Consider the following 24,069-nt stretch of genomic DNA (forward strand, 5'->3'; position numbering starts at 1 on the left):
TGTGAACCTTGCTGTTTTACTTGTTGTGTGCATCCCCTTTTCTCACCATAATTACATTGATGACAGGAAGTGAATAGATACTGGTTTGAAGCCTTCCCTACCACATGTCCCTTCTATAGCATGACCAGGCTGTTGGCGGTCCTGCACATTCTCTTCCAACCTCATCCTTAATCCTGCCTTTTTGTCCTATGCCCTATCCAGCATGTCTTTCATTTCTCTATGCATGTGTTGTTTTTAAATGAAATTCCAGAGATATGCTAATGTGGTTAAACAAACAAAAACTACAACAGGCTGTTCTGAAATAGCATGGAGGAAGATTGTGAGATGAAGAAACTCTGACATGATGTGACTGCCCAATCCCAGAACTGCCACAGGAGTAAATTACTGCACCTGAGGACTAACACTATGCTAGTGTGATTGGGAGTGTATTGACAGGTTTTGTTAGCACACCCTTCATATGCCATGCTGTATTTGAGGTCCCATGTTTTCATATTTCATATCTGGTGCCAACACATTCTTTAGATATCATGATGATTTTTTGGAACACTAGGTGAAGTTCTCATGAACAAGGAGCAAAAAGCCATGAGCATGTGCATGATTTAGGTAATACTACAATCAAAACTAAATGAGTGTGCTGACTACTTGCACCCAATTAATAAGATAGCTCCACATGCTGCATTTTCATCCAATTTCCTTCTCCATCCACCTTAAAAAACAATCACTGTTTTTGACACCATAAAGTTAGAGTCATCTACCAGTCTGGAATCCCTCCTGGGAAAGAACACTAAGTCTTTGTTACCTCACAAGGCGGCCCACTGTGTGAGGATAGATTATTGGTCCCAAAACCCTAGCCTCTGCACCCATACTATGTACACAGTTGGCCCTCAGTCTGTACTCTGTGACTGTGTCACCCTCGAACCCCAGGCTCAGCTGCTTTCCATGATCTGCTCTTTGAACAGGAAAATATTGCTCTCTTCAAACATTTCAAACTCTACTATTCAGTTTCCATATTTCCATTTTCGTTAGCTCTGGATGTTGTGTCTGGTTGAATTGCCATCATATATGTGGATGCACCTTCACAAATGTCTAAATAAGACCTTCTTACTATATATACTCATGAGTAAGTCTAGAAATTTTAGTCCAAAAATTGACCCAAAAACCCTGACTAGACTTATCCATGAGTCAAGGTAAGAATTGTACTTTAACTAAGGACCGGTACACACTGCCATAAAGTGGCGTGCTCCCAGCAATACTAGGGTTAGGGAGCATGCACCAACCATACGCTTCCTAACACTGGTACCTGTGGGAGGCGGACTAATGGCGGTGTCCCATGTACATTGGTGCCACCATTTTGATGTAATGGATGCATAGTGTCTGCATGTCGTGCCGTGTCTGTTACATTAAGAGTACACCATTGGCGCACTCGCAACATAACTATGGTGGCACAAACAAAACCCGATTTTTCCAGGTTCTTTTTACTCCAGATGGATGCCTGGCAACTGGGGCATCCCTCCAGACAGAAATAGGCCACCAGCAGGCCGTCCTTTTGGGGTGGTCTGTTCTGTGCCTTAGTTAAAAAAGGAACCATCCCTGGTGAAAGGCAAGAGTATCATCTGTCCTGGAAGCACTGAACCCCCTTTACTTTCTTATCCATCCGGCCTTTAGTTTGAGCACAAGGAATTATTTCTATTCCTGCTGGAATTTTGTAAGTTCTTTGGAATTGTTTTCCTTTGCTTCATCCTTAAGAGCCTTTATTTCATGCCTCTAGGTTTTACCTTTGACTTATTCACTGTCAAATAACAAAATTAGTAATTTTGACCACAAAACCTGCCCTTGACTTATACGTGAGGTCGACTTATAGTTGAATATATATGGTAATTCACTCTTATCTGAAGTCCTCCTCAGTTACACAGGTGCCAGTGTTCCCAGGGTTACCCAGCCTCTTTCTAATTCTCCCAACATTTAAAGTGAAACTGATGCTTGGTGTGGACTCCCCAGTTTGCTCTACTTTTCCTTGTGTAACAGTTTTCTCCATTAATGACAAGGTGTAGACTAGCCACATTTTGTGGTTAAAGCAATGATGAGAGGGAGATGATGTTGTGTGATAGGTATCACCAAAGGCTTAGTGATCCAACTTTTATGGCAGTTTAAAAGTTTATAAAAAAGTCCCAAATTTACAGGTGAATGCAATGGCTGCATCCTGTAAGAAAGTAGGAGCAGGTGCAGGAGCCCTGTGCAGGCCCAGATCACATACTTCTTTCTTGGCTAAGGAGAGATCTCGATACTTCTACAACAAAAAAGGCAGTTTTGTACAATCTAGATTCCTACTAATATATGCAGAGAAAGTCTCTGGTCTGGGGGGTAAGGTGACTCCTTACTCAAAAATGATGAGGTGACATGTGTCCCTTTTCTCAGACCATGAATCATTGTTAAATATCTCAGAGACAGTTTGCTGGCAGTATCATCACAGAAGGCAATTCAGAAATAGTGCACCACTCTGGAAATGATTGATTTAAACCAACCAACAAATCAGAAATATAAAAAGTTTTGTGCACAGCTGCACAGTGAGAAAGGTGAGTATGATAGTGCTGCAGTTTGTGCTTCAGGCACAGTTTTCCCCAACTGGCATACTGCAGATATTTGGGGCTGCAACTCCCATCCGAACCAGCCAGCTAGGCCAGTTGGACAGGAATAATTGGATTTGTAGTATACACCATCTGAAATGTACCAGTGATCCACAATTTCTTCAATACAGGCACAAGTAATTATTACATATTGCATACTGACACTCTCTCAATATATTGTTGTTGCTGTGTGCCCTCAAGTAATTATTGGTTTATAATAATAATAATAATAATAATAATAATAATAATAATAATTTTATTTATATACTGCCCTTCCAGTGATCAGGGCGGTGAACAGCACATTTCAATACAATACAATAAAAAATACTCATACATATTACAAACAGCAATAATTAAAACCAATATTAAAACCCCATCAGCCAGCTACCATCGCTGTCGAAGGGTAGGGGAAGACTAACTTAATTCAGGGAATGCTTGCCGAAACAGGAGGGTTTTTAGCTCCCTCCTGAACTGGGCCAGGGAGGTGGCCGAACGGAGCTCCATGGGCAGCACATTCCAGAGGGCCGGGGCGACAATGGTATATGACCTCTTTGCTGTAGAGGATAGTCTAGCCCCTGGGACCCTCAATAGTTGCTGCCCGGATGTTCTGAGGGTGCGGGGCGGAATGTATGGGGAGAGGCGGTCCTCCAGGTATCCTGGGCCCAAGCCATATAGGGCTTTATAGGTTATCACCAACACCTTGTATTGTGCCCGGAAGCGGATGGGCAGCCAATGTAGATCTTTAAGTACAGGTGTAATATGACAGGTTTATGGCAACTCTAAGCAAATGTATCACAGGGTTTACTTGGCAAGACTTGTTTGGAGGGGTTTGCCTTTGCCTTCCTTTGAAGCTGAGAGAGTGTGGCTTGACCACCATCACCCACTGGATTTCCGATTCCAGTGCTAAAACCATTACACTACGTTGGCTTTCTCAAATATATCAAATATCACAGTTAATAAGAGTGCAAAGCTCACCCCCATCATCAGATTTCACTTGTTCTTTCTTTACATATTTATGTTCATATGTTCCTTGCTGTTATGCGGGTATCCCCCCCCCCCCCCCCCAGTTAGATATATATCAAATTCTGAGGAAGCTACAATTAGTCTGTAGTAGCAAGAAAAGAAGTGACCTTTTGGCACTATAAAGAATAATACCTTTTCTGTGGCATGAGTTTTTGTAGACCCATCAGTGCATATGCATTGCTGACGTGTGCTACTGCCCATAGAAATGTATAATACATAAACTTCTTAGTCTCTATGGTGCTATTAGACTTTTTGGTGTATGCCAGTAACGTTGTAGTGTCTTATTATCTCCTTTCTTCAAGCTTTTTTTGGGTGTCTGTTCTGTTGGAATTGTTTAAACCTTGCAAAAGAAAATTTCATGGAAGGATAAAACTATTTTGGTTTATCCTGATTGTTCCTAACAAATCTGTGTTGATTACTACTCATCATCCAGTTTCTACTCCAGCACTTAAAGAACCTAATAGTTGTATGATTTGGTTTAATTTTGTCTCTGGGACTGAAGAACATCTAATCAGTCTGTAATTCCTTGAGCCTTCTTCCTTTCATTTTTAAAGCCTAGATAATATATTCACCCTTGTGCAGGCTTTTTGGTTTTTCCCAGCTAACACCTTCAGAATCCTTGAGTAGCTACCATTAGTGCTCACTGACTATGTAGATTTTCTACTATATTGTGATTTGCTTTGTTATCCTGTCATCCTAAAAATCCATGGGGCAGCCTGGCTTCATTTGCACAGAGTCAGACACTGAAATCCCTTGGATTTCATGGATACTGATGGAATAGGGAGGGGGATAGAGCAATTTGTTAGACTAGGGCCTAAATCAATGTACTGCAGCTATGCTAATAAATAAAAAAAACTATATGGCCTACAGTCTATTAAATATTAAAACAAGATTCAGAGAAAATACTCCTTGGTGTGTCATTAATGCACATGCCAGGAATCAACCTTTGCAGTGGGAGAAATTCATCCCTAGCCCATACTCCAAATCCAAGAGACTTAGAGCATGGAGAAGATGAGAAAAGTGGTTCTTTGAATCCTCTCATCTTGAAAATGCTTTCATCCCGTTTCTAGGGACTAGAAGTGTGCCCTATGAAGACAAATGAAAAATGGAGCTTAGAGCAAATCAAGCCTAAGTTCTCACTAGAACCCAAGTTGGTAAAATGAGGCTGTTGTACTTTGGACACACATGATGAGATGACATGACTTTCTGGAAAAGATGATAATGCTTGAGAAAGTTGAAGGCAGTAAAAGAGGAAGACTGTGGAGAAACTCAGTCAAGACAGACACAGCCCTGAGAACTTGACATGGGCAGTTATTCGCAGGGGTTTTGGAGATCTCTCCTTCATAGGGTTGTCATATGTGAAAAATAATTTGATGGCAATTAACAACTGATACAGACTTTCCTGAGAGTAAGTTTCTGAATGAGACATAGGCGCGTTACAGACCGCCCCTTTGGGGCGGTCTGTAGGCGCACCTTTCCCCGCCGGATCGGGGCCTCAGCAGTCAGAGCAGCAGCCGCTGAAGCCTCGATTCCGCCACTTTCCGGGCTGCGGGGAAGCGGCAAAAGGCCCCTTCCCCGCAGCCTGGAAAGGGGTGTCCTTGGGGCTTCAAGCCCCAAGGACACCCCGCGGTGGCGGGGAGAAGGAGAAAGGGGCTGTTTGGCCCCTTTCTCCTTTGGTCCGCTGGGCGCAGCCGTCTAAAGGCTAGGCGCCCTGCCGCAACCCCAATACATCACAACCGCGCCGCCTCATTTGGAGGCGGCGCGGCCATGACGTATCGATGACGGAGGCCGTGTGGAATGGCTGCTGCCATTTTGTGCGTGCACAGTGCGCACTAGGGTTAGGGCGGTGCAGAAGTACTGCCCCACCTTAACCCTAGTACGTGCTCCGTGCGTACTTTTAAGCCCGTGTGTAACGGGCCTTAGTTTTGAGAGGGCATGCATTAGATTGCACTGCCAGAAACAGGAGGCAACTCTCTTTTGACTCTGATACTCTTTGCATGCTCATGGCCCATGTGAGGCAGAATCTGATGCTGTGACCATCCAGATGTTTTCCCATTTGGTACCTTAGATACCTTACACAGTGTTAAATTTTCAACTGCATACATATTTATTTGAATGTAAATCCTATAGATATCACATAAATGTGTATCTGAATAGGCATGCATAGAATAACATTGCATCAGTTCTGCACTGCAGTGGAGTATGAGGTGGTTCATACAGGTTATTGCATACTGACTTCTGGAGCCCCTGATTACTGGGACTTTTGTTTAACTTCCCAGAACTTAAACACAAACAAGTCCTATCTCATAAAATGATAAAAGGCATCGACAGGGGGAGCGTGTCCCTGTTGGTGCTCTTGGACATCTCAGCGGCTTTCGATACCATAGACCATGGTATCCTTCTGGGGGGCCTGGCAGAGGTGGGAATCGGGGGCACTGCGCTCCAGTGGTTCTGGTCCTACCTCTCCGGGAGGTCCCAGATGGTGCAGCTGGGAGACGTGTGCTCCGACGAGAGGGTCCTTAAAACTGGGGTCCCTCAAGGAGCCATTCTGTCTCCCATGCTATTTAACATTTACATGAAACCGCTGGGAGAGATCATCCGGAGACATGGGGCACGGGGTTATCATTACGCTGATGACACCCAAATAATATTCTCTATGTCTCCGACTGATGCAGTGACTGAGGATGGCGTCTCTCCTCTCGTGGCCTGTCTGGAGTCAGTAATGGGCTGGATGAGGGAAAACCGACTCAAGCTGAATCCAGAGAAAACGGAGGTACTCGTGATAGGTTCCCCTGGTCCAGGAATGGCGGTGGTTCCACCTGTCCTGAACGGGGTCACGCTCCCTGTGAAGGACTCCGTGCGCAGTCTGGGGGTGCTTCTTGACTCGTCCCTTCGCCTGACTGCTCAGGTGAATGCGACAGTCAAGAGCACCTGTCATCAGCTTCGGCTTATTCGCCAGCTGCGCCCATACCTGGCCCAGAGGGACCTTGAAACTGTGGTACACGCCCTGGTAACCTCGAGACTGGATTTCTGCAATGTACTCTACATGGGGCAACCCTTATACCAAACCCGGAAGCTTCAAATGGTGCAGAATATGGCAGCCAGGCTGGTCACTGGCACGTCCAGGGCCAGCCACATAACACCGGTATTAAAAGATCTCCATTGGCTGCCCATCTGCTTCCGGGCGCAATATAAGGTGTTGGTAATGACCTATAAAGCCCTAAATGGCTGGGGCCCAGGATACCTGAAGGACCGCCTCTCCCCATACACTCCGCCCCTCACCCTCAGAACATCTGGGCAGCAATTACTTAGGGTTCCCGGGGCGAGATTGGTCTCCACTACCAGGAGGACCTTTTCCATCGCCGCCCCAGCCCTTTGGAACACGCTGCCCATAGAGCTCCGCTCAGCTACCTCCCTGGCCCAATTCAGACGGGACCTGAAGACCTTTCTGTTCCGGATCGCATTCCCTGAATAAGGTCCTATAGGCCCTCCTCCGCCGCACTGGCAATGGGACTGGCTAATCCTGGGGCCTTTTGTCTTTATTTTTTTGTAATTGTGCTATGTTTTTAATTGTTTATTATTGTATTTTAACCGCTGTAAACCGCCCTGATCTGATGGAAGGGCGGTATATAAATAAAAATTTTATTTATTATTTATTATTAATTCGAAATTAACCAGAGAACAGGCTTTCCTTAAGAACCATATTCTCTGTTATTTAAAAAAATATTTGAAAATGGGTTAATGCATCATAAATAGGCACTGGGAATGCCTTTGATTTATGCTGAAGAAGGCTGATTCCAAATCTACTTCTGGGACTTTGCCTCTAAGTTTATTGCAGAGACATATTAAGAGAGGTTGGAAGAGTTAGTTTTGGGGACTACAGCTTTGAAAATCCCCAGCTAGAAGGGACTGTGAAGGATTTGGGGAAATGTAGTTCAAAAGTAACTTTTCCAGTCTCTTCATATATGCCTTACTACATTATGATGTCAGTGCAACTAAAGTTAACTCTTTAATTCTGAGTGATTCATTCTACATTCTCAGCATGTTGTGGTGACAAGTCTGCATCTACATTGCAGAATAAATGCAAATTGACTCTGTCTTAACTGTCAATTCTATAGGATTCTGGGATGTGTAGTTTTGTCAGAAATTTAGCCTTCTCTGACAGAGTGCTCTGATTTTTGTTTTTTGTTTTTTTTTTATTTATATACTGCTATTCCAAAGATCATAGCGGTGAACAGCAAGTAAGCTAATTAGCAAGTAAGCTAATTTGCCCCCAACAGTCTGGGTACTCATTTTAGTGACCTCGGAAGGATGCAAGCCTGAGTCGAGCTTGGGCCCTTCTGCTGGTCTTGAACTCGCAACCTTGTGGTTTCGAGTGAATGGCTGCAGTACAGGCATTTAACCACTGCGCCACCAGGGCTCTCTGATGCCACATTAAATCACAAATCTCAGGATTCCACAATGGGAAATGTTCTGAAGTGTAACAGCAGCCATAGTTATGTTTCCTGTACTTATTTTTTTATAAAAAAGTAGGAAAGTGGGCCTGACAGAGAGAAAAGTGTTTCTTTTCTGAAAGAAGACCATTTGTGTACAGTTAATATCACAAGGTAATAGAGGTGACAAATTACTAGTCCTCTGAACACAGGTGGTGCAGTTGCTTATGCAAATTCTTAACAATAGACTTGCGATGAAAATTGCTAAGTTCATCATTTTTTGTTATGTTTGCTTGGATGAAGAATTGGAGTGTGATCCATCATTTCCAGTTGCATTAATTGTGCTCCCATATATTACATTCTACATACCGTAGTAAAGTAGAAGGATGGATGGCAAGAGATATTGTGAACCAGAACATTTTCAAAGAAACATGGGGTAAAAGTCTGCTGCTCTTTCTCACACCCCTGCACCCCAGTGGAAGGTTTTTCTCACTTAGGAATTCTTAATGCTTAGCATTTGGTTGTTATTCAATCAAGATCTGTAATTATAACCATAATATTTAAGACTATACAATGACAAAACATTTGTGGAATAAAATCAAAAGTTCAAGAAAGCATGAAATTGCATTAATTCCAATGAACTGTTAGTAATTATGCAAGGTGATAAATTTGGCTTGCTCTAATTATTCATAGCATGCTTTAAGATGTTCTCATTTCTTTGTTTAATATTTAGGAAGACAAGGCTATCTAACATTCCTTCTCGAAAGAAGTTAGCACAATTTCAAACTCATTTTTTGTATTAATTGTAATACCTCAGGAAAGAATATGCTCCCTTATGATATGGCTTAGCTCATATAGTTCTGCCCTTATTGCTTTCCATCAATTTTTATTATGTTTGTCCTGCTTTCACTGAAAGAGCTCAAAAAACTATACATGGGTTTCCTATTTCTTGTCACAACAATCCTGCCAAGTAGGTCAAACTTACTAATAAAAGGATCAAACTCAAACTTTACAGTTCAGTGATAAATGGGACCAACTCTCTCTTATCATCCTAAACAATACACATAAGGCAGGATTATCAAAGATTCAACTGATGCAGTTACTCCAGACTTTTCTCCAAGCAGTAACAGAGAGGAGACAATGGCTAAAAGGACAAGGTGTAGCTTGCATTCCCTTCTCCCATTCCTTCCTTATCTCCCAATATTTCTACTACTGTCAACATTGTGCATGTTACTTGAGTCATTCAGTAAAGTGGAATCATGTTCTTAGTCTTCTCAAAGTTACAGAGCTACAAATAGGTTCACATATCAATATTTTTGGTGCTGTCCATTATTGTGTTTCATTTCTATGCCATGTCTCATCAGAGAAATTGTACATCTGCAGAAAGCAGGTAGTTCAGAACTACCCCAGAGTCCCAGACATCTTTATCCAGCCCTGCCTGTGGGCATTGCATGGACTGCAAAAATGTCCACCAAAAATTAGAATTGGCTGTAAATCCACACTGGTTCTGATATGTGGGTACAATAATAGCAGGCTTTGGAGACAGCATGAATTCTCAGGTTCACACATTGGTCATCCTGTTCTAAATCCTGGGTCCTCCACATGTATTGGACTACAATTCTCATAATCCCAAACTAATGCAGAGTGACTAGATGTCCTCCTTTTCCAGGACATCACCTACATTTCGACCTTTTATTCAGGGGAAATTTCAGAATGTCCTCCAGACTGTTGGGGGCAAATTAGCTTACTTGCTAATTAGCTTACTTGCTGTTCACCGCTATGATTTTTGGAATAGCGGAATATAAATAAAACAAATTAAAATTATTAAATTAATTATTTTGAGCATGATAAGATGTATGAATTTACATTTATATTAGTGTTTCTTTAATGTCCTACATTTTGTGATGCATTGCCCTACATTGTGGTTATGACATCTGGTCACCCTGTGCTTAGTGGGGCTTCTGAGAGCAGAAAGGCCAAAGGTTTCCCACCCCACACTACCCCATGTGGTGACTTTTGTTCATTCCCAGGGAATGCCATTTCAATGTCACACAATAGCTACCTTGTTATAAGTTGTCCTGTTATTTTTTCAGCCAGTGAAACAACAAATAGTAACAGATCTTTTCACACCCATTCCCAAACCTGTTAAGATCTTCAGAGAATACTCTGTTGTGAGTGTCACTCTTATTTCAGATATAGTAATAGATGGCCAGAACAAACCTGTTTTCTCTGTACATGGCCAGTCCCATATTTAGGGGAGGGATTGGCCACCACGTTCCCCTTTCTGAGATAGGGAGATGTGGGTAGCTGCTGCAAGTATTTCACTACTGATTTTTGTGCTAAAGGTGTGGCATACTGTCTATGGAATTTCTCAGCTGTAGCTCTCCTTGGGTGTGGAAGACCCTCTCTTTACAGACACAAACCAGTACAAACATTCTCTCTATTTCAGTGCCAACTTAAAACTTGGTTGTTCACCAACCTATTTGGAGGGGTCTATTGAGATCATAGTCCTAAATATCCTAAAGGCAACACATCCCATATGATCTTGGAAACTAATTAAGGTCAGCCCTGGGTGGGACTTTGATGGGAGTCCACCCAAAATTCCAGATATAGTAAGCTATGTGTCAGAAGATGGAAGTGGTAAAACCACCTTTGAGTACCCCTGGTTTGAGACATCCTCATGAAATTCATGGGGCTGTCATTAAGTCAACAGGCAACTTGAAGGCAAATACACAGCGCACGCACTCGTGCACACACACACTCTGAGATCATACCTAAGCTTTTCATTTTCTTAGATTGCTGTTTTTGTTTTGTCTGCATTGTTAAAAAAATTCATGTGTTTTGACTTGTTTTCAAACAACTGACCTGACTTCAAATAATTGTACTAATGATTATCTACCCTTAAAACAGAAAGGTAACAATTATTGCCCCTTTCTTTTGATCACTGACATTGTATGGTAAACCAACAGAACTTAGGAAATGCTGGTCTCTGTATCATGGATTCCTCTCATTTAAGCGTTTTGTGAGATAGCTGACTTAGGGCTGAATGATAAACTCTTGATGGTATTGGTGTTAATGTTAATCGTTGGCATGAAACATTGAGGATGGTGGAAAGGAAAAAGGTAGATAATCTATTCTCTATTCTGTGGCAGATTGTTATTGCCATTAGTGCTAATGGGAGTGATATAAAGCACAAACAGGAGGGAAATGTTTGTTTACATTACATTAGTACAATTTCTCCAGATACTGTTGTTTATCACCTTAACTAAACACCTCAGCAATCACTGTGGATTTGCCCATCTTTTGATAATTGCAATGCAATGTAAGGCAAGGCAATTAGTGTGCTTCAGTTGCTGATTATTCTAAAACTTTGTTGGTGTTGCCATTTTTTATTATAGTGCCTTTTCTTTAATAACTAATCCAGAAATCATTGGGGCTTATTCGTGAGTAAGTACATCTAAGACTGTGCCACAAGGGATGTACGAGAGAGGAAGGCAGGCAATGAAAACATTGCCAGTTTTCAATTAGTTAGTGTATCACTTTGTCTACACACACACACACACGGTGTAACTCTAGCTCACAAAATGAACATATGCTTGCTATCCAAAAGATAACGGCACGTTTACATCATGGATGGGTGGAAGGTGGTCTTAGGACCACATGTGGTCACAAGGCCATTTTGTGGACACGAGTTATTTTAGGCCCAAGACAGATGGGCCAAAAGCACAGTCTTGCTTCCAAAATGCGTGGCAGCCACATGCATCAGAACCCTACTACATGCGGGCAGCCGCCTAAGGGCAGCCTCCTGTCCACACAGGGGCCGACATCTTTACGTAAGCGACATGCAGCATCCGCACATCACTGTACGTCGCTTACGTCATGAGTGTACCAGTGGCACAATTGCTACATATACCGGATGCCACAAAACGAACCCAGAAGAACCAGGTTCTTCTTACTCTGGAGGGAGGTCGCATGATTTGGTGACTGCGGTGTCCTTCCAGAGTTAAAACGGGTGCCTGCAGACCGCCATTTTCGGGCAGTCTGTCTCGGCCCTTAGATAACCTTAGATTAGTCTTTTTCTGATGAAAAAAGAAGAGTGAATGGGGCAAAATGACCAGTTGTTGTCCTCTCTCCCATATTCAAGGAGTACCGCCTGCCATTTTTTCTGGGACTGAAAATTGGGGGGTGGGAATGGATATGGCCCGCCAGAATCCTATGGCAGTTCCTCAAGCCCTTGGAGCATCCCATCCCTGTTTCAACCCATAATGTCACCTTGACATGATGAACGTAAATAAACTACCATAAATAAACTGGTTGTCTTCATAGAATCATAGAGTTGGAAGAGACCACAAGGGCCATCCAGTCCAACCCCCTGCCATGCAGGAAATCTAAATCAAAGCATCCCCGACAGATGGCCATCCAGCCTCTGTTTAAAGACCTCTAAGGAAAGAGACTCCACTACACTCCAAGGGAGTGTGTTCCACTGTTGAACAGCCCTTACTGTCAGGAAGTCCCTCCTAATGTTGAGGTAGAATCTCTTTTCCTGTAGCTTGCATCCATTGCTCTGAATCCTGTTCTCTGGGGCAGCAGAAAACAAGCTTGCTCTCTCCTCAATGTGACATCCCTTCAAGTATTTAAACAGGGCTCTCATATAACCTCTTAACCTTCTCTTCTCCAGGCTAAACATCCCCAGCTCCCTAAGTCATTCCTCACAGGACATGGTTTCCAGACCCTTCAGCATTTTAGTCACCCTCATTTGGACATGCTCCAGTTTCTCAACATCCTTTTTAAATTGTGGTGCCCAGAACTGGATACAATATTCCAAGTAGGGCCTGACCAGAGCAGAATAGAGTGGTGCTATTACTTCCCTTGATCTAGACACTATACTTCTATTGATGCAGCCTATAATCGCATTGGCCTTGTTAGCTGCTGCATCGCACCATTGACTCATGTTCAATTTGTGGTCTACTTGGACTCCTAGATCTCTTTCACATATAGTCTCCTTCAGCCAGGTGTCACCCATCCTATATCTTTGCATTTCATTTTTCCGCCCTGAGTGCAGCACTTTACATTTCTCCATGTTGAAATTCATTTTGTTAACTTTGGCCCAGCTTTCTAATCTAGTAAGGTCATTTTGAATTTTGATCCTGTCATCTGGGGTATTAGCTACTCCTCTTTATTTGGTGTCATCTGCAAATTTGTTAAGTATGACTCCAATTCTTTCATCCAAGTCATTGATCAAGATGTTGAATAGCACTGGGCCCAGGACAGAGCCCTGTGGGACCCCGCTGGTCCCTTCTCTCCAGGATGAAAAGGAGCCATTGTTGAGCATCCTTTGGGTTGTTGAGTGCCCTGTGAGATAAATCTGAAGCAGGATAGGCTGCATCAATAGAAGTATAGTGCCTAGATTGATGGAAGTAATAGTGCCACTCTATTCTGCTTTGGTCAGGCCTCACCTAGAATGCTGTGTACAGTTCTGGGCACCACAAATCAAAAAGAATACTGACAAGCTGAAGCATGTCTAGAGGAAAGCAACCAAAATGATGAAGGGTCTAGAAACCATGCCTTATGAGGAGAGACTTAGGGAGTTGAGTATGTTTAGCCTGGGGAAAAGACAGTTAAGATGATATGATAGCTCTGTTTAAGTATTTGAAGGAGTGTCATGTTGAGGATGGAGCAAGCTTGTTTTCTCCTGCTCCAGAGAACAGGACACGGAAAAATGGATGCAAGCTACGGGAAAAGAGATTCCATCTGTAGATTAGGAGGAACTTCATGAAATTAGAGCTTTTTGACAGTGGAATTCACTCCCTTGGAGAGTGGTGGAGTCTCTTTCTTTTGAGGTTTTTAAATGGAGGCTGGATGGCCATCTGTTGGGGTTGCTTTGATTGTGAGTTCCTGCATGGCAGAGGGTTGGACTTTATGGTCCTTGAGGTCTCTTCCAGCTCTGTGATTCTATGATGGCATATATTTTGTAAATAGGTTACAGAGACTCGTTGCACTGTTTAACACCTTCCAAAATAACGGCTTTCAAAAACCAGAAGTGGCCCTTTGGTTTCCCAGGCTCTTTCAATGGAGAAAAAGGAGAGCATATTGTGTTACACCAATCAGTTTATCTTTGGCGCATTACAGACGCGCCAAAGGGGCGTGCTAGGGTTAGGAAGGGGCATGGTAGGGTTGAGAAGGGGCATCACTTCCTGATGCCCTTCAATCCTAGTACGGACCGAGTCCGTACAAAATGGCAGCGCCTGTCCACATGGGGGCCACCATTTTGATGTTGCGGACGCATAGCGTCCGGATGTCACACAGCGGAAGTGACGCCGTGAGTGTGCAACTAGTGCTTTGCGGTGCCACTTCTGGGTCCCAGAAAGAAGTGCCATTTCGGTGCTTCTTTCTGGCTGTGCCCGGGAACTGCGTGGTTTGGCCGCTGCGGTTCCTGGACGCAGCAACCGACACCGGTGGCAGACTGCCCATTTTGGGCAGTCTGTAACGCGCACATGTACATTTTCCTTGACACATCTACACCAGTAGCACCTGTTTCTCAGCAGCTGATTGCGTGAGAACTTACTGATTGCTCGCTAAAAGATCTAAAGAAGATTCCATCTTTTCAAGTTGTCAAATCTGTAGTAGAGCTATTGTTGGTATTTCCTGTTGCCAGGATGCCCTCTCTAACTGCTGTTTTCATCTGGGATGTCCTCTTACCTTTTCATTTGACTCCGATCCTCTGCTTTCTCTCAGAACAGAAAACCACTGTGTCACTTTAAGGAACACAGTGTTTATCATGAGAGGACTGAGCGATATTGCAAGAGCTGGCAAGTCTACTAGCTGAACAACTTAACCATTCTGTCAGCCTACTTCCTAGCATTCTCTAGAAATGCCCCATATGGTTCAGTATATATCAATAATGTTCTTGTGATAATCTAATTTGGTTAACACAGAGAAACATATGTTTTCCCTGCCACAAGCATATCTCATGCCTGTTGTGGACTGTGAGTGCTTCCTACAGACGGTGATGACTTGCCACCATGCACAGCTGAGCCATGGCATCTCTGAAGGATCACATTCACACCTGAGCATTCTGCTCCGCTTACATGATATCATTACAGATTTGACTGATTAGCTGCACCAAGCCAATCGTCGTATGCCAGAATGCAATGATGAAAGGGAATTGCCAGGGAGGAGAGGAAGAGGCAATTGGAAGGCAATCGGAAGGGAATTGCAGCCGATAGCAAAATGCAATGTGAAAGAAGTCGATGCTCTCAAAGTAAGACAAATGCAGGCAGGGGAAGGAAAATGAGAATTATGGAGAGTCAGGTGATAACTTATTCATAGATTTCTGCAGAAAACAGAAACAGCGAGTACGCCATCTGTGAAATAGGGCTGCTGTTCCTTAAATGTCTATTAGCTGTTGCAATCCACACAGAGCACCTGATCTCTGCTCTGCACTCCATAATAAATGGGAGGATCATTATGCATTATTAGCTTATGACATACCATGTTACAACATTAGGGGATACAATGAGCTTCAGAGATGTGACTTCTGAAGCAAATGTTGTAGCTGATCATGTAGATTAGTAATATTTTTATTTTAGGAACACCAATTCCACCATCAGCACTTGGTCCAAGGCTTTACCATGAGACAGCTTTTCTAGGAGCAGATTTTGCTTTTCATGAAATACATTGGTGGCTGGTACTTTTCACATCAGTCAGATCTGAGCCTATTTCAAAAGCAGGTGGATCACTGCCTTGGATAACTCCTTTCAAGTTTGGACTAAAATCCAAAGTGGGACCTAAAACCCACTGACATTGATCCTGCCACAAGCCACTGATGAAAGAGAAGCTAATTTTAATTTTTTAAAGAAGTATTCCCTTTTTTTTTCTTCCAGAAAAGAGGAGAAATGCTATTCTTTCCCCCTCCCCCCCCCCCCCTTTTTTTTTTTTTTTTTTTTTTTTTTTTTGCCTCATGTACCAAAATAAACTGCCTCACTTTGGCCCTATACAGACTGGCCCGAAAGGTCGGCCTATGGATGGAGTTAGGGTGCAGCATCCTGACGACCAGCACCCTGACTCTGCCCCAGGGCGCCATGATGCCAAGTACCACTCCAGACAGTGCACAGCATCATGGCACGCCTCCAGCTCTGTGTCCTGATGATGCAACATGGAAGGGGTACCATACAGTTACTGTATGCTGCTGCATCTATAGCACCCTTTGGAGGGCACAAAAATGAGTGACTTTTTGCAGCTTTTTGCACCCTCCAAAGGCCAGATCAGGGCCATGGCATAAGGTTTCTGTGGCCCCAATCCAGCCAGAAAAGTGGTGGCCTCCCACTGCCCCTTAGGGATGGTCTGTACAGCCCCAGTGAGTATTAAGCACCATTACTTTGGTGGAGAGAGGGGTGCATTTCTGTCTCAACCACAATCACCAAAATGTCTTGGCCACATTTTGCTTAGGCCATTAAAAAGTGTATTATTTCCAAAATGCTAAAAATCTAGCTTTCAACCTTCTTTCACACTGTAATATAGTAGGGAATAATTTGAAAAATAAGAGTGCTTATATTTCCAGTTTTACAGCATTTTTGTAAAGATAACAATAAATTTGTTGTGGTATGTGTTCAAGTTGGCTTATGGGAAAACTATGAATGAGAGATCTCTAAGACCTGGGCAAATAGCAGTCCTATTTCAGTCTTGTAAACTCAGGGCTGTTGCTTCCTTGATTGAACCAATTCATCTGCGAGGGGAGCTTCCTGTTTACCTAAATCCAGTGATAAGTCCCTGACTCCAGTTGATTCATTGAATCAATGGAATTTACCTAAATGTTGGCATATTAGGTTTCACTGAATCTATGGATATACTATAGATCATGCCAGCAACTGGATTCAGGCCAGGATGTCTTTCTTTCTTTTTTTTTAAAGAAAATATTATTTATTAAACAGTTAAAACCAAACAATAAAGTCATTTTTACAGAATCTAGATCACAGGCCAGTATTTCCAAAGCTTCTGATTTCTTGTTTATAATGAATATTATCACTATTATAGCAAATATGTATTCAGTGTTCGTTTAGGGGAGGATTGTCTTTTCCTGATATTCTTCACCTGAGGAGGTTTTTCTTCTTTAGAATGTCTAGCTGTGTGGAATGATATGTAGAAAAATTAAAAGCGCCAAAAGTTCAGTTTCTAGATTTAATTTTATTGTTATTAAATTGGAAGCAAATTGTCCCAGCATGAGGAGTACTAGCCTCGTAATGTGAAAATCCAAATAAATACATGAATATCCAGTAAAAAGGATCCATATTTAGTAAATGAATAAAGAATACTGTAAATTCTAATATGACTGCCAATAAATAAAACCAAGTCATTTGACCTGGAGAAGAGTGCTGGGGATCCTGCGTTCAGCCAAAAAGACAGACAAATGGGCCCTAGATCAGCCACAGCCAGAAATCTCTCTGGAAGCCAAGATGACAAAACTGAGGCTGTCATACTTTGGACACATCATGAAAAGGCATGACTCAATGGAAAAGAAAACCCAATAATGCTAGGAAAGGTGGAGAGAAATAGAAAAAGAAAGAAGGCTGCATGGTACATGGATAGACTCTATTAGGGTGGTAACGGATATGAGTTTGCAAGAACTAAGCAGAGCAATGGAAGATAGGCAGTCTTTAGGATGTTTCATCCATAGGCTCGCCATAGGTCAAGCTTGACTCAAGGGCAGTTAAAAGCAAACAAAAATAAAGACATAGCTGTGTCTGTATTAGTATGTATAAGGATCTTGTAGCATCTTTGAGATGAACTGAGAGAAGGCATTTTGGAGTGTAAGCTTTCATAAACTGGACTTGCTTTATAGTATATACATCCAAGCTTATACAACAGACTTCTTTTTCTCACTGAGGGACTCACCTTGTTTGATTCTTGGATCAGAGTGGCGACAAGTGGGTGTTTACACACCTGCCCCTGTGCTCACCTGGGACCTGCTACCAGCACACACTCCTTAACTTGTTACACCATCACTGGTGCTGAGAAGCCTTCCATTTCTGTATCTGATATAGAAATAGGGCACCTGGCTCCACCCACATGACCAGGCCCTTCATTGCTATGTCAGAATACCAGTACCAGCAATGACATGGCAAGGCAAAAGGCACAGAAGGGTGTGTGTAAACAGCTGAGGTTTGCCACAAAGTTTCCAGATAAATCCACAGCAAATGAGGAATCAAGTTGACCCAAGATAAAGGCTATTTATCCCAGGATTGGGCTGGATCCACCAGATCTATATCTGGTGGTTGCCTAACAGACTCCCTGGCCGAGCTGACACAGCTGGTCTCGGAGCTAATATTGGAGTCTCCCAGGCTTCTTGTACTGGGAGACCTCAATATCCCCTTTGAGGTCGGCTCATTAGATCTAACAGGTGAAGCTTGGGAGTTCAGGGATACCATGACTTCTATGGGTCTACCTAATTAGTCTTGCATCCCACACATTTTGCTGGTACACTTCAGTATGGATCAGGAATATCTGTGGGCAGAGGTCATTCATACCTCTGCCCTGTCATGGATGGATCATTTCTGGTCAAAATAGGACTAAAGGTCACAACCCATATCCCCCTCGGGTGTGGAGGACCTATTAAAATGGTCCGCCTTTGAAAACAGATGGAACCCAAAAGGTTCCAGGAAGCTCTAGAGGGTTTTATGGTGGAAAATGACAGCGATTCTGTCAACACCTTGGTTGATACTTGGAATAACAACCTCACCAAGGCCATAGACATTATCACTCCTGAGCATCCTTAGTGGCCCACTTCAAACAAAAAAACATGGTACACTGAAGATCTTCATAAAATGAAACGGACCACGCAATGACTAGAGCGCCACTGGCAGAAACATCAGCATTTATTTCACAAGACACTCCTTGAAAACATATAGGCTTCTTATGGAGTGGCATTAGATGCAGCAAAGAATTCTTTCTATGCTGCACATATTGCATCCACAGAGTTTTACCCAGCAGAGCTGTTTAAGGTGGTTAAAGAACTAACTCAACTGCCTCCCACCCTAAACACATTACTACAACTAACTAGAGCCTGCTGTGATGCTTTTAACAACTTTTTGGTGGGTAAAATCTCTCAGATAAGGGCTGATCTTGAGGCGGGCATTATGACAGAGACAGAAAGAGAGGTGCTCAGTGATTCTGTTCACTATGTTAGACTGGATCACTTTGAGTTTGTAAATACCGATGAAGTGGAAAAGATTCTTGGAAGTGTTAGGAAGATGGCATGCCCTCTCGATCCATGCCCATCATGGCTGACTGCCTAGGGAGGGGATGCAACAAAAATATTACTACAATCCATAATTAATGCATGCCTTAGGGAGGGAAAATTTCCATCAGAATTAAAGCAGGCAATTGTTAGACCGCTTTTAAAAAAATCCTCCCTAGATCCCCTGCAGAGGAATAACTACAGACCAGTCTCCCTTTTACCATTCTTGGGCAAAGTGATTGAGAGGGCAGTCACCTTCCAACTCCAGGTTATCTTGGATGAAACCAATTATCTGGACCCATTTCAAACCGGTTTCAGGGCGGGATATGGAGTTGAGACTGCTATGGTCGCCTTAGTCGATGATCTCTGTCTGGGCATCAACAGGAGACGTGTGACCCTGCTGGTGCTCTTGGACATCTCAGCGGCCTTCGATACCATTGACCTTCTGAAACACCTGAGGGAGTTAGGTATTGGAGGGCACTGTTTTACAGTGGTTCAGGTCCTACTTCTTGGGCAGAGTCCAGATGGTGTCGCTTGAGGAAAGTTATTCGTCCAAGAGGGAGCTTATATCGGGTGTCCCTCAGGGCATGATACTGTCACCAATGCTATTCAGTGTTTTCATGAAACCGCTGGGAGAGATCATCCGGACGCTTGGGGCACTGTGGTATCAGTGTGCTGATGACACCCAAATCTATCTCTCCATGTCTCTGACTGTTGCAGTGACTAAGGATAGCATCTCTCCTCTAGAGGCCTGCCTTGGGTCGGTAATGGGCTGGAAGAGGGAAAACAAACTCAGGCTAAATCCAGAGAAAACGGAGGTACTCGTGATAGGTACCTGAAGTCCAGGGACAGAGATTTGTCAACCAGTCCTGGACGGGAACACACTTCCCCTACAGGATGAAGTTCACAGTTTGGGAGTACTCCTTGACCCATTCCTTCAACTGTCATCTCATATAGATGCGACTGCCAGGAGTGCTTGGTATCAATTTAGGTTGATACGCCAACTGCGTCCCTACCTAGAATGAAAGGACCTTGAAGCAGTGGTACACGCACTGGTAATCTCTCATTTAGATTTCTGTAATGCGCTCTACTTGGGGCTACCCTTGTACTAAGTCTGGAAGCTTCAATTGGTACAAAATGTGGCACCCAGATTGGTCACCGGTACATCTAGGTTTGACCATATAACACCAGTATTAAAATCTCTCCACTAGTTGCCAATTACCTTCCGGGCACAATACAAGGCGTTGGTTATTACCTTTAAAGCCCTACATGGCTTGGGCCCAAGTTACTTGGGGGAACGCCTCTCCCTACACAATCCGCCCTGCACTCTCAGAACATCAGGGAAGTACTTATTGGAACATCATAATACCAGGTTAATAACTTCCCACAGGGCATTTACAGCAGCGATCCCAAAATTATGGACTGGTCTATTGGAAGAGATCCATTTCATTACCACCCTAGAGGCCTTTAAGAAAGCACTCAAAACGGATCTCTTCCGATGGGTATATCCACCAGATTCTATATAAAAGTTGATGACAATAGCCCACTCTCGACTTTGACCACTGATTACTGATAAATTGATTTTAGAGTACTAATAGGAATTCCTAAATTCAATATTAGTGTTTTATTGATTGTGTTAACATTTTCTATTATTGTGTATTACTTTGCATTATTTTATTGCTGTAATCCCACCTTGATCTTTGGAGTGGCGAGAAATACAAATAAACTCTATTATTATTATTATTATTATTATTATTATTATTATTATTATTATTATGGTCCGACGTGACCAGTCCAATCCTGCCCCTGGGGTTTTGGCCTGTATCATCTGAAGTAGATGATGCAACGCTGGCAGGAACAAAGGCTTTTTGGCCCTGGCAGGCAACCCGTTTCTCAAAGGTGCTACAAGATTTATCTACAATGTGTACTCTCCTTAGCATCACACATATCTTCCTGCACTAGTTGCAGGATATATAACAGAATAATGTGAACGGGTGTTTGGATTTTTGTGTAAAGAATATGTTTCATTTATATATATAGCATAGCTCACAATTTCATTAGGATACGCAAGCCTCTCCCCCACGACAAGGGGGCGTCAATGGAGAGGATATATATATATATAAAAATATATAATTAATATAATATAATATAATATAATATAATATAATATAATATAATATAATTATATTAGTACTGTTCATTTTGTTGTGTACATTCCTTCCAGTTTCTTAAATTATCCCTAAAATGTATCTATGAAGGATGAAAGTAGTTATTTCACTAGCTCAGTTATATTTTCATATTTTGATAGTGTATAATCACGCTGTATGAAGGGGTGGGTCTGTCTGCCAGTGGAACAGTGGAGCTGCAGGTGAAACAAATTGTCTTTCCTCCCCTGAAGCCCTCTGAGTGAAACTTCCAAATTTCCTCCAGAGGACAATTATATTACTTTCTGTCAGGTGCTCTGCAGTTTTCAGATTGCACCTCAGACTGCTAGTGGGACTACTTCAGAAAAGAAACAAAAAGCAACTTGAAACCTATATAGCAAATAGTAGACCCTTATCTAATTGTATATTACCATGTCTTGGGCTCCATTTTAAGTGCATTACAGAATATTACAGAATAAAGACTCCATGGGTTCAACTTCAACCCATTGTTTCATTTTCTCCCCTGATTTGATTAATGAATAGTCCATTTGGTTGCATGTCATAATACAATGAAGCATAAAAAAATCAATGTGTGTGTGTGTGTGTGTGTGTATGAATACTTATGTCAGAAAACAGCAAGCCTAGTGCTGAAGAGCATTATTACTTTGTTTCCCTTTCTATATATGCATAGCTATAACCTCTTAACCAAAAACAATATATTTGGAGGAGGCTGAAATTGCTTACAGTTCAATTCAGCCACTCTGCATAGGTAATTTCACAGGAAATGGAAATACAGGAAATCAAAAGTACTGAGAATCTGTATAGGCACATCATTCTCATAATCACCCCAATGTCATCTCAGCAAGAACAACAAAATTTGATTTATTGTTTGAAAATCGATACATCTAACAGAAATTTTTAATTTCTCCTTCCTTAAGATCTTGAAAGCTTTGAAACCAAAGCAAGAAGTATCGTATCTGTCAGAGAAGGACAAGGAGTCGTTCTGCTCTGTGGTCCTCCACCACACCATGGAGGTACTATAAGGCATTTTGTATTGTGTTTTATACTATTAACCAGTTCAGGTAATGGATGGGTAGAATGTGCTATGAATTTTAAATGTTTTCAAAATCTTGGAGTATAATCTATCCAAGTACAGGTGGAGTACCCATTGAGTGTGCACTAGGGAGTTTACACTTTTGTTTCCTTCCAGTTCTTCCTACTTTTTTCTATTCCATTTATTTTTAAATTCAGTATGGTCAAATTCAGTAGGTACATCAATTCCAGTCTCAATATGGAGAAGAACATGGTGTACATGCCTGACATGTAAGTGTCAACAAAGATGGACCTGTCACTGGGGGAAAATATGCAGGAGCCCTAATTTGTCACCACAAATATGGCTCAATAAATGCAAACCATGCATTCATGTTTTTTTTTAAGAAGTTAAAGTTTATCTCCATTTTGTTATATGGCCGGGGGGGGGGGGGGAGGTTTCATAAAAAACCTAAAGCAAATTACATTCTAATCTCTAGAATGCGATAGGAACTAGATGAATTTTGTTTGCCCCCGAGCCTCACCAGGAGAACTTAACAGGTATTACAGTGGTCTAGGGAGATATGGAGATATGTCTCCAGTGAGTCTCCTGTTAAGATCCTAAGTATGAGTTTATCACATGGAGGTCCTTCTGTGTGATAAGCATCACTCAAGTGCCCCCTAAATGTCACACAAGCACCATGGCTGTGATCCCCCATGGTGCTATGGAAGTGTAATTGTGGCTCCCGCTCCGTTCCCATCATGCACTCATAACCGGGGAAGCCTCCTGGAGCACTTTTCTCATTAACAGGATAAATAGTTAATAAGAAAAGCACTCCAGGAGGCTTCCCCAGTTACGGGTGCATGACGGGAATGAAGTGGGAGCCACAATTACACTTCTGCACATGGAAGGACCTCCATGTGATAAACCCCTAGGTTTAGGAATGGATATGAAAAGATATGTTACTATTGGTTGTTTCACTGGTTGAAAAAAAAAAGTCAGTAGATAATGTGTGGCACTGAAGTGGCATTTCTTGTGGCAGCCCATAATTGTATCCCCTCTTGTGCCTCTAATGTTCACTTAACTAATGGCGGGGTACAAACCGCAGCTTTGCGGCGGTCTGCCGCCGCCGCCGCCGCCGCCGGTAGATCCGTAGGGGAGCCGGAGCCTTCAGACGGCGCGGCTCCCGCGCGGACCGAAAAAGAAGCTCCAAAATGGAGCTTCTTTTTCAGTCGCGTTTGTGACATAGCGAGGCGCCAGGGGCACACTCGCTACGTCATGAAGGCTGCGACACGTACGGATGCTCAGCATCCGATACGTAAAGATGGCGGCGCCCATGTGGAAGGGGCGCCGCCATCTTGTACGTATAGGATACGTACTAGGGTTAGGGGGGTGCGGAAGCACCGCCCCTTCCTAACCCTAGTACGTATCCTATACGTACTAAATGGCGGTATGTATCCCGCCAATATAAGTTTTTTTTCCAAAATCAGACTCCAAACCAAACCAAACTGCAGTTCACGTGCACTAAATCTATGTTAACATAGAAAATATGGCATATATGCACAGATATGTTGTTGTCATA

At 42.7% G+C, this 24,069-nt stretch overlaps 1 protein-coding gene across 1 annotated transcript in view; it reads left to right on the forward strand.

The window, feature by feature from the left end:
- The window catches only part of CNTN6 (contactin 6), a 316,406-nt gene that overhangs the window by 166,999 nt on the left and 125,338 nt on the right, over positions 1–24,069 (forward strand). Inside the window, exon 5 of the mRNA XM_089519787.1 lies at positions 22,396–22,491. Coding sequence (XP_089375913.1) covers positions 22,396–22,491 — 96 coding nt within the window. The remainder of the gene's footprint in view (positions 1–22,395; positions 22,492–24,069) is intronic.

The sequence above is a fragment of the Sceloporus occidentalis genome, unplaced genomic scaffold, assembly GCF_023333645.1.
Source record: "Sceloporus occidentalis isolate IW3139 unplaced genomic scaffold, rSceOcc1.0.p SCAF_1, whole genome shotgun sequence".
NCBI classification, from domain to species: Eukaryota; Metazoa; Chordata; class Lepidosauria; order Squamata; family Phrynosomatidae; genus Sceloporus; species Sceloporus occidentalis.